The sequence below is a fragment of the Carassius carassius genome, chromosome 7 (assembly GCF_963082965.1).
Source record: "Carassius carassius chromosome 7, fCarCar2.1, whole genome shotgun sequence".
Lineage (NCBI taxonomy): Eukaryota > Metazoa > Chordata > Actinopteri > Cypriniformes > Cyprinidae > Carassius > Carassius carassius.
Genome location: NC_081761.1, coordinates 11,971,635 through 11,985,669, shown reverse-complemented (window position 1 = coordinate 11,985,669; position 14,035 = coordinate 11,971,635). Strand labels below are relative to the sequence as shown.

Below are 14,035 nucleotides of genomic sequence, written 5' to 3'. Positions count from 1 at the left end.
TTTCCCCCAGCAAATTATTTTTTTTCTGTCGTTTTTCTTCTAAAGTTTTCTGTGCTTTGTGTTTGTGAGAAGTTTGTGAAAACACATCGGGGAGATTTCGCTAAAACAAATTGAACTTGGAGACTGGTTTTGAGAGCTAGGTTGTTGAGGACATAGGAGATGACTGGGTTGTGGTCTAGTTAGACCTCTCTTCTACATCAGTACTGCTGCATCCATCAATAGCAATCAGGCCTTTCAATTAAAATACTCTGTTTACTGTTTGCATAAATTGCATCAAGCCAACTCAAGGTCAACCTAATATAAAAAAATGCCTCTTATTTATTTTAGTGCATATTCAGTGATTGATCAGTTTATGTTTATTTGTGTTATCTTTTGCTAAAAGATTTAGGTTGCACACTGTAGCAGCTCCTAATGTCTAATGTGCTTGCGATACTCAGCCTGAGTATGGCGCTCTGATGTTGATTGACATGTTTAAAGGAAAACACCACAGTTTTTCCATATTCCACTATGTTCTTCCCTCCACTTAGACGAGCTGATACGTACCTCTCCCATCTCAGTGCATGCACTCAATCGCTGTAACGTCATTCATTTCTTAGGATGAATTTAGCATAATACAATACGATTTTTTATCTAATTAATTACATGATGTGATTAATTAATCTAATTAATCGCACATCAGATTTGGAGAAATAACTCTGAAGAGATCATTTAAAGTCATTTTTGTGCAAAGCATCAAACAGAGATTACAAAAAGTAGGTTCAGCAAGAAATATTTTGTTTGATAAAATTTATTACATATGCTCTTTTGGACCATGTGAGTAAATGATGACAGAATTGTCATTTTTGGTTGGGTGAACTATAACTCGTTATTTTTACTGTGAAAATATACAATGATTTATTTAATGATATGATACTCTAAATAATAAACTAAACCTGCCAGTAGGTGATGGTAAATGTCTTAATGATTAAGTCATCGAGTCATTTATTAATTCGTTTGATTCGTTCAAATGGCTGATTCATTCAGGAGTGAAGTAAATGGTTCTTTATGAATGGTTCATTGAATCATTAGACTTGTTAGACTTGAAGCGGATCATCACCATCAGACCGATCTGTGTGTTATATCAAAGAAACGCAAGAGCTTTATAGAGCAGACGACTCCTTGTGCTTTTGAATCGCTCTCTTTGATGTCATACACCGATCGGTCTGTGCAGCGCCAACGCGACTATGGCCAATGGTTCAACACGCAAAATGGTTCACCCAATTCGTTCAATACTTAGAAATGAAATGCCGCTGTGGTTTGCTCGGAGATGAACAGTTCTGATTTGTCTTTATATTTTGGTTGGCAAAATTGAGCAAAACAGACAAAATGTTGTCTTAAATAACACAATATTAACTTCTTAATGAACTGTTGTATAAGATGAGTATCACATTTGCACTCGTGTGATATTGCACTTAGCCTACAGCTCGTGTGATATTTCTTAACTATGTGATGTAAATATGAGACAAAATTTAAAACGGGGCCTTTGAATTTTAGGGATATTCTCTAGGCTCCATCATGCAGTAAGTTGTTGCCTTGCCTCATATTAGACATCAATGGACTGTATGAAATGGCAGATGATCCATATAGGTCTGGGGCGGGGTAAGTGCGTTAAATGCATTAATAATTTAAATGCGTCACTTTTCTCCATAATTAATTCATCTAATTAACACGTTAAATTACTAGCCCTAATTATAACACATGCCTGCTAAAGCCATGAGTTACATTTTAATATACGCTGCTCACTTTTACAACTATAGTTCTGAAAAATATATATTATTGATTAAATTTATATAGAGGTCTGTGTTTTGTATGGATACTGAGTATGAAGCCTGGGTATTAAGTACAAATAAATTAATTGTTATATTATGCTTACCCACACAATTTAATAATATATATAATCCTGTTGTGTAACTGCCGCTTTTCATTATCATATAAATGTTTGGTGCAGAAAATCAAGTTGCAGAACTGGGGATATACTTTTTCTTCCAAAAGCTATTATAATTGTGTTGTTGGTGTTATTTATGTACTGTTGTATTGTTTATATTTATTTTAAATTAGCTTTTATTTTTTATTTGCAGTTTTCATTTTAATTTGACTTTCATTTTTGACTATAATTTGAATTATAGGTTTGACTTTGACTTTTTTTATTTCTATTTATCTTTCATTTTAGTTTTACTTTTAGTTTTTTAGTTAACTAATTTCAGTTAGTTGCCAAGATAACATTTATAGTTTTTATTTACAATTAAGCTTTTTATCTAATATTTATATTTCGTTTTATTTCAATGATTTGATTCAGTTACTACATGAACAAAACTCGCCCCAAAATACCACACGTTAAATTTCACATGGCTGTTTGGCGAATTCACCCCAATGTGTTCTCAGTTTTAATTCAACAAGAACAGGATAGATTTCACTTTTGTGCTGTTTCAGTCCATTGTATGTTACAGTGACTCCCTGTCTCACTCTTTTACTCTGTGGCCTCTCTCTTTCTCTCTTTTTCTCATGCTCTATCTCTCAGTCCATCAGGGCTGAGTGGCTTTAGAGCAAGATTACACTCCTCCTCCTCTGTTCCAAATTTCCTCAAATTTCTGGCCCCTGTAGTGGAGAGTGATGATACCAGTGACTCTCAGAGGAAGAGGTACTCTGTTTCTTCTTCGCATTCTGCCAATCTATCTTTCCATTTTTCTGTCTTCCATCTCTGTTATTTTTTTTCCCCTGCCACAGAAGCTCATGTGGATAAGGACTTAATAGACAAAGTTGTTCTTGTAATCAATTAGGATGTGCACCGAAAATCAACTAATTGAATACTTCTTCCACAGAGTTTTTGTTAATGCATTTTTCTTTTCAGAAGACAAGCATAGACATTATGCTTATTTTGAAACCAGTAAAAATGGATAGCCTAGTGTTTGTGAATTAAATGCAGTATCATATTTAAAAACTAAAATAAATGCATCAAAGCATTACAATGTACACTAATAAAACATTATGGTATTTCCTCAACATTAAATTTAACAGTGATAAATTATTAGTGGTTTAAAAGATAAAGCGAGTGCTGGATAGTAGCAAGGGTACAGTACATTTAAAAAAGTACAAATACATAAAAATGTAATCTAATATCAGCTGATATTTTATATAGTGTACTTATTTTATTGTCCATAACTACATAATTTAATAATTTGTAATTATTCTGGCATGTAACACTCCAATTCAGTAAATTCCTGGTGAATAAAATCGAGTTTTGGTACTGGGAATATCATTTCCGATTTAAAACGCCATTATTACAATGTTATTTCATACTATGAACACAGTGTCACATTTTTTAAAAGTTAGATACAGTAGATAGATAGATTACTTGAGTAATTGGAAATGACAAAAAAAAAAAAAAAAAAAACCAAATGCTCAAAATCACTAGTAATGAGTTGGTCTAGGATTGTTTTGAAATCATTATTTTTTTGGTCTTGTTTTATGAGCTTTCAAATTGAATATGCTAATTGAAATGTAATATGCTATGTCTATTCAGATGGAGGTCTGTGACTTTATGTGTATATATTTGTGAATGGATGCCTTAGCTTATGTATTTCTATGTGTGTTTAGTGATGTGGCGGCCCTGTCCAGTCCTGGAGCAGTGTGTGTTGTTGGGGATGACAGTCCATTACGTAGCCGGCGACACTCCTGGAGACAACAGATCTTCTTAAGAGTTGCTACACCACAGAAGGGCTCAGACGCCAAAGGTAACACCCTAGTTGAACTATGTAATGTGAGTACATCGATGCAAAACATCACCTATATCAACTACACTTTACAGTGTAGTGCCTCTACATGCTGCAGGAACTGTTGATGACCACTAGAAAGCGCTCTTGCTCTTAATGACATGGTAAAGAATTAATTTAAGTGAGTTTGAAAACTGACAACCGACTTGGTCTTGATGTTTCTTTTAGCGAATAAAAAAAAAGCATTACAGTGATTATCACCATCGTCATTTCCCCCTCGCACCCAGACATGATTCTGTCAGTGCTTGCTTTTCTTCTTTTCTCGACCTGTTTTATGGATGTCTTTCTTGAGCTGCCAAAACAATAAATCAGCAGGTCTGTAGAAGTTAGTAGCTCGTTAGACTTGGCAACACCTCACAGTAAATGTTGATCTGGATGTCAAAACTCCCCTTAGGTGTGTGTGTGTGTGTGTGTGTGTGTGTGTGTGAGTGTGTGTGAGTGTGTGTGAGTGTGTGTGAGTGTGTGTGTGTGTGTGAGTGTGTGTGTGTGTGTGTGTGAGTAAGAGAATGAAGATTAATTACACACTTTTGTTTAACTTAATAGGCTCAAAAAATAGAAATTTCCGAAAAGTAAGGTGTTTGGAGCCCAGGTTTAACAGTTGTTACAAAATGATTCAAGTTTAAAATAAGATATGAAGTCATACTGTGACATATAAAGTTGCTATTAAATAAAATTGTAATTGTGACATTTCTTTAAAGCTAAAACAGGCTTCCATATTTGTGTTAGACTGTGTTTGTATGCTCAGTAAAAAGTTGTCCAGTATCTGATTCTGGAGAACTGACTTTTTTTTTTGTTTACGGGAAAATGTATGTTGATTTCTGTGCAGTAATATGAGTACACTTCCTTAAAGCAGAATGCATGCCAAGAGCGCTCTTGTTGGGTGTGTGTTTCTCCAGTATATTTGGGTGTGTCTTGACAAGTGTGTGTCTGCGCTGAATGAAGTAATGTTTGTGTTAATGAGGTAATGTAGGCATGTGTGTGTGTTGGGTGTGGTGTTTTGCAGGAGGTCATGTTGACAGATATCTACAGGAAAGCACCGGCCTTATTGACCTACTTATATGTGTGTGTTTGCACACTTGCAAGGCCTTGGTCTGGGCAAAAACACCACTTATTTACAGAGGGAGTGGCCATGTGCGTGTGTGCATGTGCACACGCGTGTGTGTGTGTGCGTTTGCAGAGGGAGTGACCGGCGCCCAAGTGTCCGAGTGCGTCAGTGTGTCCGCTGTAGCAGTCTCCACACATACACTCAAACACATGTGCTGCTCCACCCCACTGGAACTGGGTCAGGTGTATGTGTGTATGTGTGTGCAAGATTCCTGATTCCTGAAATTGCTGTTTTGAGAGAAGTTGTATGGGCCTTCTGTTGAAAGCCTTAAATTATGTTGGGCAGAAACATTGTCTGACCAAGACCAAGTGTGTGTGTGTGTATAAAGGCACTTCAGTTCTCTCAATGTCTTGAGAAGTTGTACTTGACTTGTATATTACCATGTATGCAGGAATCTCAAATATTGGTGGTAAATGCCCTCCTGCCATTTTTCCTTTATATTTATTATTCTTTCATATTTATTAATTTAAATTATTTTCATTTTTTCAGTAAAAAATAAATATAACAATTTGTAATACATTTATAATAGTGAGCCCTTTAAATAATAAAATACATTTTAAATTAGGGGTGCGCTGATCCGATATTCAGTATCGGTATTGCTCTGTCCGATACCGGCATTTTCAGTCGGATCGGGGTATCGGTCAGATGAGACGATCCAAATACGATATAGTGCGTATGCTATGTTGTGTTATTATTATTAAGCCTCACGAAAGCCACATAAACATTATAAAGCACAAGAAAGTTTTTGTGCACTATATTTCAAGCTGTTCCATAGTTTAGTGTGTGGTACAGATGAATATTCAATATTTTTAAGTTAAGTTTTAAGTTTTAAGAATATTTTTTTTTAAGTTATTGGTGTTTTTGTGGAAATGCTCTTCATAGTTATTTGTCTAGGTTAAGCAGTTTTTGTCTGGTCATATGTTCTCAACATGGTGGTCCCCAAAATGAAAAAAGGTTAACTTTTTTGATTTACATTACTTAAGAGTCTCCATAAACTTTCTATTCACACATTTTTTTTTATAGTAGGTTTCTTGTCCAAGAAAACAAACAAACATTTGCTGTGTATTGGTATTGTATACAGCCACAAATATGGACATATGGACATATGAAATGTCACAATAATAAAGTGAATCTGAGGTATGTTGTCACCACTGGAATGAGAAATTGGGAAAGCAAACTCCCTTTTGACAATTATAGGTTTAAGAATCCTATAACCCTTAATGTAAGCCTTAAAAATTGTTTACACTGAAAGCAGCAATATTTTCAGAGAGAGCTGGTAATAAACATTTCTGCAGCACTTATATTTATGCTAATGAGCTGAGCTGTGCAAATGAGAACATTAACATAAAAAATCCAATCAATTTATGATGTTTTTATCTTTTTTGTTTTTTGTCTGTGGGGAGGAAATTGGCTAAAGGGCTAAAGTGGGTTTAGACAAGATCAGGTTTTGTATGTTACAGGAGTGAGATGAAAGAAAGATGTATAGCGTGTGGGTGAATGCTGCTTTACTTCAACACTCTGATTTGATTTTTCTTTTCCTTGTGATTATGAAGCACAGTATTTTAGGTGATCTCACTCTGTGTTTATACTATATATAACAGTACATTTTATTTTTCTTTATGCACAGTTTCTCACTTTGTAAACAAAGGGAATTTTGAGGTCTCGGATCCACCCTATAGTTTGGGTGGTGTTCGCTTTATTTTTAACACCTCTGCCTGTACACATGGACTCTTGTATTTGAGTGTTATGCATGTGTTTGTATTTCTGTGTGTTTTGTGGTGTGCTCTTTTTTTTTTTCTTCTTTTTACGTGTTAATTTTTGCTAACATGAGAGAAAACTTGGAGAACATATGCCATTATGCAACTCGTTTATTAAAGTGTGTGGAAATCAGAGACTTTTTATATTAGGTTCTTTTCGTTTCATCATTTATCATCATTTCATCGTTTATTTAGTGTAAGCTTATTAACTTTTATCTGAAGAATTTGAAGCTTACATGAATGATATTTTCTACCAATGATAACTGATGTTGGTAGTTGATATACTGTAGGTGTTGTTGATTTAGAAAGATGAGATGGTTATTGATATCGGATTGGTAGCTAATCTAGTTGATGTTTGTGTGAACATTCAAATACACTTGTTTGTCTTGGCGAGACATTAAGCACAGTTGTGTTTGTCTTCAATTATTGTAAACAGCCATAAAAATTAATCAGTTACATTTAAGTTGTATTATTTTACCTTTTACTTTACTTGTTGTTGTTCTTTTTTCTATTACTGAACTCACTAAAATACTTAATAAAATTAGCTTTATTTCTAATCTTTTCTCATATTATTTATTTTTGTTTGTCATTTCTGTTTCTCTTTATTTTATTAATGTTTATTTAATACATTGCAACAAAATTTACTTAATAGGGACAAGTTTGTAAAAAAAAAATGCTGTTAAACATATGTTAAACATATGTGAATTCTGGGAATATCCTTTTACTTTTTTTTTTTTTTTGTGAATTAAATGGCAATAAATAGATTCATAGTTTTTACTGTTAAACCCATACATTTACATTGAGTGTTCCTGTAGCTTAATTGGTAGAGCATTGCATTATCAAGCGCAAGGGGTTCGATTTCCCCGGGAACACATGATAGGTTAAAATTTGATAGCCTGAATGCACTGTAAGTCGCTTTGGATAAAAGCGTCTGCTAAATGCATAAATTTAGTTTAATTTATTTTGCAGTAAAATTACATATTATGTAATGTTAAACCATTTACCATTTTTTATGGCGTACTGACTTACCACAATTCAGAATCACAAAACTTATGGTATAATGACTAGCATAAACATGATGATATTAATAGTTGATATAGATGTGATGTAGATGTTGTTTACTGTGGATTATATTGGGTGACATTGTTGGTAGTTTATGTAGGCAAATGTTGATAGTTCATATTAATAAAATTTTATTGTGACGTAAACTATTCTGTTTTCCAGAATCCACCTTAGAGGTTGGCAACAGAATGGTGCTAGGAGGCGGAATGGGGGGCGGGGACAGCATGCTGGAGGCGGTGCCAGAGGAGAGGAAAAAGAAGAGTGGGGCGGAGCTAAGAGCGTTATGGAGGAAGGCAATTCTTCAACAAATTCTCCTGTTGCGGATGGAGAGAGAGAATCAGAAACTACAAGGTGAATCATTAACAATCACACAATAAATATCATCACTGTGAACATTGTGAATTCTGCATACAAACTGATTGTAGGATACCTTTACAAATTCAATTAACAAAAATGAAAAGTGAAAAAAAGTGAAGTGACATTCAGCCAAGTATGGTGACCCATACTCAGAATTTGTGCTCTGCATTTAACCCATCTGAAATGCACACACACAGAGCAGTGAACATACACACACACACACTGTGAACACACACCCGGAGCAGTGGGCAGCCATTTATGCTGCAGCGCCCGGGGAGCAGTTGGGGGTTCGATGCCTTGCTCAAGGGCACCTCAGTCGTGGTATTGAGGGTGGAGAGAGAACTGTACATGCACTCCCCCCACCCACAATTCCTGCCAGCCAGGGACTCGAACTCACAACCTTTCGATTGGGAGTTCGACTCTCTAACCATTAGGCCACGACTTCCCCGTGGGGAATTATGCGACTGAATTTGATTTGTAGTTGGCTCTAGTCAAAATTGGCCATAAATTATGTTAGCTTATTTAAGTTTGTTATTCCTTTGGTGAATGTTAGTATAATTCTTATTTAATCGCAACATCCAGATTACTAGGTATTATGTGGTAATAAAGCTTAGTTTGTTCTTGCCCTTAAGATTTATTCAGTGAATGGTATTCAGCATTAAGACTTTTTTCCTTCTGTGGTTCATGTGAATTCAGATCTGTTTTTAGGTCATATGCTGCTGTCAGATGGGTGATTTGTCTGGCATACGTTCAACTGGCATACACAAAAGCACCTTCCATAAACAGTAGCATACACACACATTTCTGCCCAATCTGGCACACCCATGTGCTGCCTTACCTGGAAGTCCCTGCTGGAGGTTATGAGATGATCATGACAGGTGAAGAGCTTTGCTTGCAGAGATGCGGTCTGATTTGGATGTGCTCATGATTGGCAGTGTCACGTCTTGCCCTGCCATGCCCAGTCATGCTTCTCATAACCTGAAAAGAAAGAACAGAAACTTTAAAAGAAAGCAGCCAGACCTATTGAATTGGGTTTTGGCATAAAGAAGTGGGTCAGAAGATATTTACTGGGAAGACTGTCTGCCCTACATCTAGCCTGTGTTTATATTACCACTTTCTCTCTTAATCACGTAACTTCTGATGTTTGACACTTTGGAGACTTCTATTTCTGCCCCCCCCCCCCACACTTTCTTTAAAAAATATATATATACATTTTTTGGGTCTCATGGGTAAGATGGGTGGAGAGGGTATTGTTCTCTTGTTCCTGAAATTTCCCTTCTTGCATCTCTTCCTGTGTTTGTGTGTCTAAATAAGAATTCTCACGGGTGCAGTAAGTGCCAGTGGTCTTACCAATCTTAATACAGTTGTGACAACTGTAAAATGAAGACATTCTTCTGCATGTTGGGCATGTGTTGTCTGCCTCTCCTTTACTCTCTACTTGTTTAACTCTTCCATTTAAAAGAAAGAAAAAATCCAATTAAATTGTTGGACTTCAAATAGAAAAAATAGAGTTAAAATAGAATTTCATTAATACAGAATGAATAAAAAGTCCATAACGTATTTTTTTATTTTTTATTTTTTATGATACTGTATACCAGCAAATGACAATAAAGCAAATTATCATACATACAACAATTAGAATACTCTTTCACACAATCAGCTTTTTTCCAATTCAGTTTTTGTATCCCATGTTTATAAAACAGATTTTAAATATTCTATATGTATACTACAGCTAATAGGTTTGGGGTCAGTCATTTTATTTATTTTTTCTAAAGAAATGAATACTTATATTCTGCAAAGATGCATTAAATTATGCATTGTAGTGTCAGTAAATGTTACAAGATTTCTATTTTAGTTATTTTGTTCTATTAATCAAAGAATTCTGAAAAAAATTCTGTTCAAATATTGAACAGCAATAGCGTTTCATCATTGATAATATGAAATGTTTTTTGAGCACCAAATCAGTGTATTAGAATGATTTTTAAAGGATCTGTGGAAAATTGCAATCACACACACACACACACAAAATTGAAATTGGAAAGTAATAATATTTCACAATATTAATGTTACAATATATTTTTGACTGTATTTTTGATCAATTAAATGCAGCCTTAGTGAGCATTAGAGACTTCTTTCAAAAAAGTAAAAAAAATCTTACCAACCCCAAAACTTTAAACGGTAGTAAATAAGTTTGTATCCGATAACCAATATGTACATTTGTTTTTTAATTATTATTTTTGGCAGAGGGATAAACAGCCTTATCTTCCGACTATGGCAATAAACATAATATATGTATTATAAATTATTTAAAAATGGCAACAAAAGCGAATATCGCTGCATATTAGTAATCTTAAATATTGTTCTTAAATTCAAAATTCAAATTTAAATTAAATTTATGCATTTAGCAGACGCTTTTACAGTGCATTCAGGCTATCAATTTTTACATATCATATCATAACATGTGTTCCCGGGGAATCATACCCCCAACATTGCGTTTGATAGAGCAGTGCTCTACCAATTGAGCTACAGGAACACTAAAATTTAAATGTTTCAGTTTTATTTTCTCGTTAGTGTTGGGCTATATAACTTAAGATTTTTGTCAGAATAAATAAATGTTAAAAAAGTTGTTACTGAAAAAGTTACATTTTCATTGACACTGTACGTATTTTTGCTTAGAAAAATGTCAGATGCGGCCAGTGGAATGGGAAAAATTGTGAGATCTCTAGACAGGTTTTTTCAGTGGTAAAACACGTCCGTTTAAAGTGTGTTTACATTGGAAAACAATGGAAAATTAGCGCAGTGGAAAGTTAAACACGTTCTGTGTCAACAGACAGTAAGTAATTCAATTGAATACACCTTGGTGTAATGTTGTAAATGTTCTTCCAACTCAACTGATTATCTTTATTCTGCACATTACTTTTAATTTCTTACATTTTCATTCAATGTGTGTACAGCATCAGAGAGTGATCTGCAGTGCAGACGACTGAAGCTGGACTATGAAGAGATCACTCCGTGTCTGAAAGATGTCACACTAGTCTGGGAGAGAATGCTCAGCACCACTGGGAGGTCAAAGGTCAGATTTGACACAGAGGAGATCCACAAAGCTGTGGGACAAGGTAACACACACACACACACACACACACACACACACACATGTAGATACATAAAAATGTTGAAGCTGATGTAACAGTGAGTTGTTAAAGTATAAAGTTTTTCTTAGCAGCCTATTCATTAAATGTTTTGACACATGGAATAACTGAACTAGACTTGAGTGAAGAGTATGTAATATGTTGTTTTACACAGTTTGTGTATAAGTTATAGTATAAACTGAGTTAATTTGAAAGCCTTGAATTAGATTTTTTTGAGGATCTCCATGCTTGATGTTTATTTGTTTTAATTTGTATATTCATATAGAAGAGCTGTCTCTTTGATGGTCAGGTTTTTATAGAGGTAGTTCTGCAGAATGTTTGGTGAGATCGCACACACCTACGCACACAAGCACCTGTTCAAGTTCAGTGCAACTGTGGCATTTACACAAGAGATTCATGTACATGTACTTGTACAGATGTTATGCAGAGATCATTTCATCACAATGAATCTGGTGTAATTCTTTGCTTTTCTGGTTTATCTATCATAAACTGCAGTGTAGACAAAATGCTGAGTGTTAGCAATTCTGTTTGGTGCCACTAGTGCCACAGAAATTACACAAATAACCTTTTTTTTGCACCTGTAGTTGGTTTTTGGGTTTGTGATGTTTGTGTGTGTCATTTTGGATATGTATGAATGGAGAGGGGTCTGCAGGGATGCGTGTTACCTTTTTACGTCAGTCGTTGCCAATGTTGACTTTGTCTTCTTGAAGCGATTTTATGGACATCCATCTACATGTCAGATGAGATTACACACTACTGAGAAAGCACTCAAAAACTGAGGTGTTTGTGCTCAAGGCATGTAAACATTCAAAAGACCCATCAATAAAACGCTCTCTTTCTGCTTTTCTCTCTCTCAGGTGTTCCTCGACAGCATCGAGGAGAGATTTGGAAGTTTCTATCAGAGCAGTATTTGTTGAGGAAGGAGGTGCCCAGCACCAAACCTCCTAACAATGACACTCCTTACAAAGAGCTTCTGAAGCAGCTCACATCCCAACAGCATGCCATCCTCATAGACTTGGGTTAGTATTACAAACACAATGGTCTGTGCCACAGCCTAGTGAGCTGTCTTGTTATCTACAGCTTACATAAATGCCATCTAACTCCATTTGGAACACTCTTCATACTGTGCTTGAAGCTCATTACATGAAACGTACAGGAAACTTAGACCAATTTAAGTCTTCAATGATTTAAATTTAGTGATTTTAGTGAAGTTTGAGTAAGTATGGTGATCCATACTTAGAATTCGTGTTCTGCATTTAACCCATCCAAAGTGCACACACACAGCAGTGAACACACACACACACACACCGGGAGCCGTGGGCAGCCATTTATGCTACGGCACCCGGGGTGCAGTTGGGGGTTCGATGCCTTGCTCAAGGCTTGGTGCCTTGCGTGGTATTGCCAGCCCGAGACTCGAACCCACAACCTTAGGGTTAGGAGTCATACTCTCTAACCACTAGTCCACAACCTCCCCCACTTCCCCCAAAATTAAATGTATTTATATTGAAATAGCGAATGAAAAGTTAAATAAAAAACATGGAGTCCTTAACTGTTGGATTCATTAGTTCATTATACAGTATAGTTATTTATAAATGTAATGTAAAAGTATTTAAATGAACTTTTTGGTGTTGAGTGAACATATATACATATATTATTTATTATTTTAATAATGTAAAAAGTTATGGTATCAGTAGTTTTTATTTTATTGTTTTTTTTTTTTTTTAAGAAAATAACATACCACAAAAAATAAGCGACACAACTGTTTTCAATAGTGATAACAATAAATAATTGAATGATTTCTGAAGGATCATGTGACACTAAAGTTTGGAGTAATAGCTGATGAAAATTCAGCTGTGCTATCATAAGAATAAATTACATTTAAAATATTTAAAAATAGAAAAAGAAAGTTTTTATTTTCAATCATAACAATATTTCACAATAATACTGTTTTACTATATTTTGCACAAGAAACTTCCTGCAAAAAATATTTTGTAATATCAATTATTTTATTTCACTTGTGTCTGTCATGAAAAGTTATAAAAAAGTTTTTAAATACACTTATTAAAAAGCAGTACAGTGGAACTGGCCCTTAAATTGCTATCCTGGTAAGCAGCTTAAAAGGTTTTGGAACAATTACTGTACTCCTTTTGTCCCTTAGTACTTATTGTTGTAAAGTATTATTGTACTTATTATAGACTTATTGTAGTAAACTGCATGTGTGTCTCACGGTTGCTCAGGATGTTTTGCCTCTCAGAAATGTCTTGAGCAACAGAGACATGTCCAGTTGATTAACTCAACAAGACAAGCTTGCTTAATGTTGTTCTAGCATGGTGAAAAACAGCTATTCTGCCTTTCTCTTTAAAATACACACTACCTAGTACATGCTCATGCTTGCCCTGGAATTTTTTCAAAAATTGTCATCCAAGTATACACAAAAGTCTCTATTCTTTGCAAAATGATCATTACCTCCTTTATTATAGAGAACAACTTCTGCAGAACCTCAGGCTGAATGAATGGTAGAGACACTAGCGGAGATGGACAGATGTGAAGATGGAGAGATTAATGGGGAGGCTTAGACATAGAAAAGGGAGGTGTCGGTGGCTCTCAGAACAGTGACAGCAGAGAGAAAGAGGAATAGATAGCGTTGCAACACAGGAAGAAACCTAATCTTATAGGAATGTATATTGTTTGTAGGAAGACGCCAAGTCAGACATTAATATATATTTATATATTAATCTAAACTGTATTCAATTAGTGATTATTAGTAAGAACTTGTTTTTAAGTAAGGTAAACAAC

General features: G+C 35.0%; 1 protein-coding gene across 5 annotated transcripts in view; it reads left to right on the top strand.

Moving 5' to 3' along the window:
- Window positions 1–14,035, top strand: part of LOC132143536 (TBC1 domain family member 1-like) — a 65,310-nt gene that overhangs the window by 39,440 nt on the left and 11,835 nt on the right. For 3 of the 5 annotated variants that reach the window (XM_059553847.1, XM_059553850.1, XM_059553851.1), the window contains 5 exons: window positions 2,558–2,677; window positions 3,634–3,770; window positions 7,896–8,084; window positions 11,045–11,206; window positions 12,097–12,258. In XM_059553847.1, coding sequence (XP_059409830.1) covers window positions 2,558–2,677; window positions 3,634–3,770; window positions 7,896–8,084; window positions 11,045–11,206; window positions 12,097–12,258 — 770 coding nt within the window. The remainder of the gene's footprint in view (window positions 1–2,557; window positions 2,678–3,633; window positions 3,771–7,895; window positions 8,085–11,044; window positions 11,207–12,096; window positions 12,259–14,035) is intronic. The other 2 variants (XM_059553848.1, XM_059553849.1) reach the window with 1 other exon arrangement.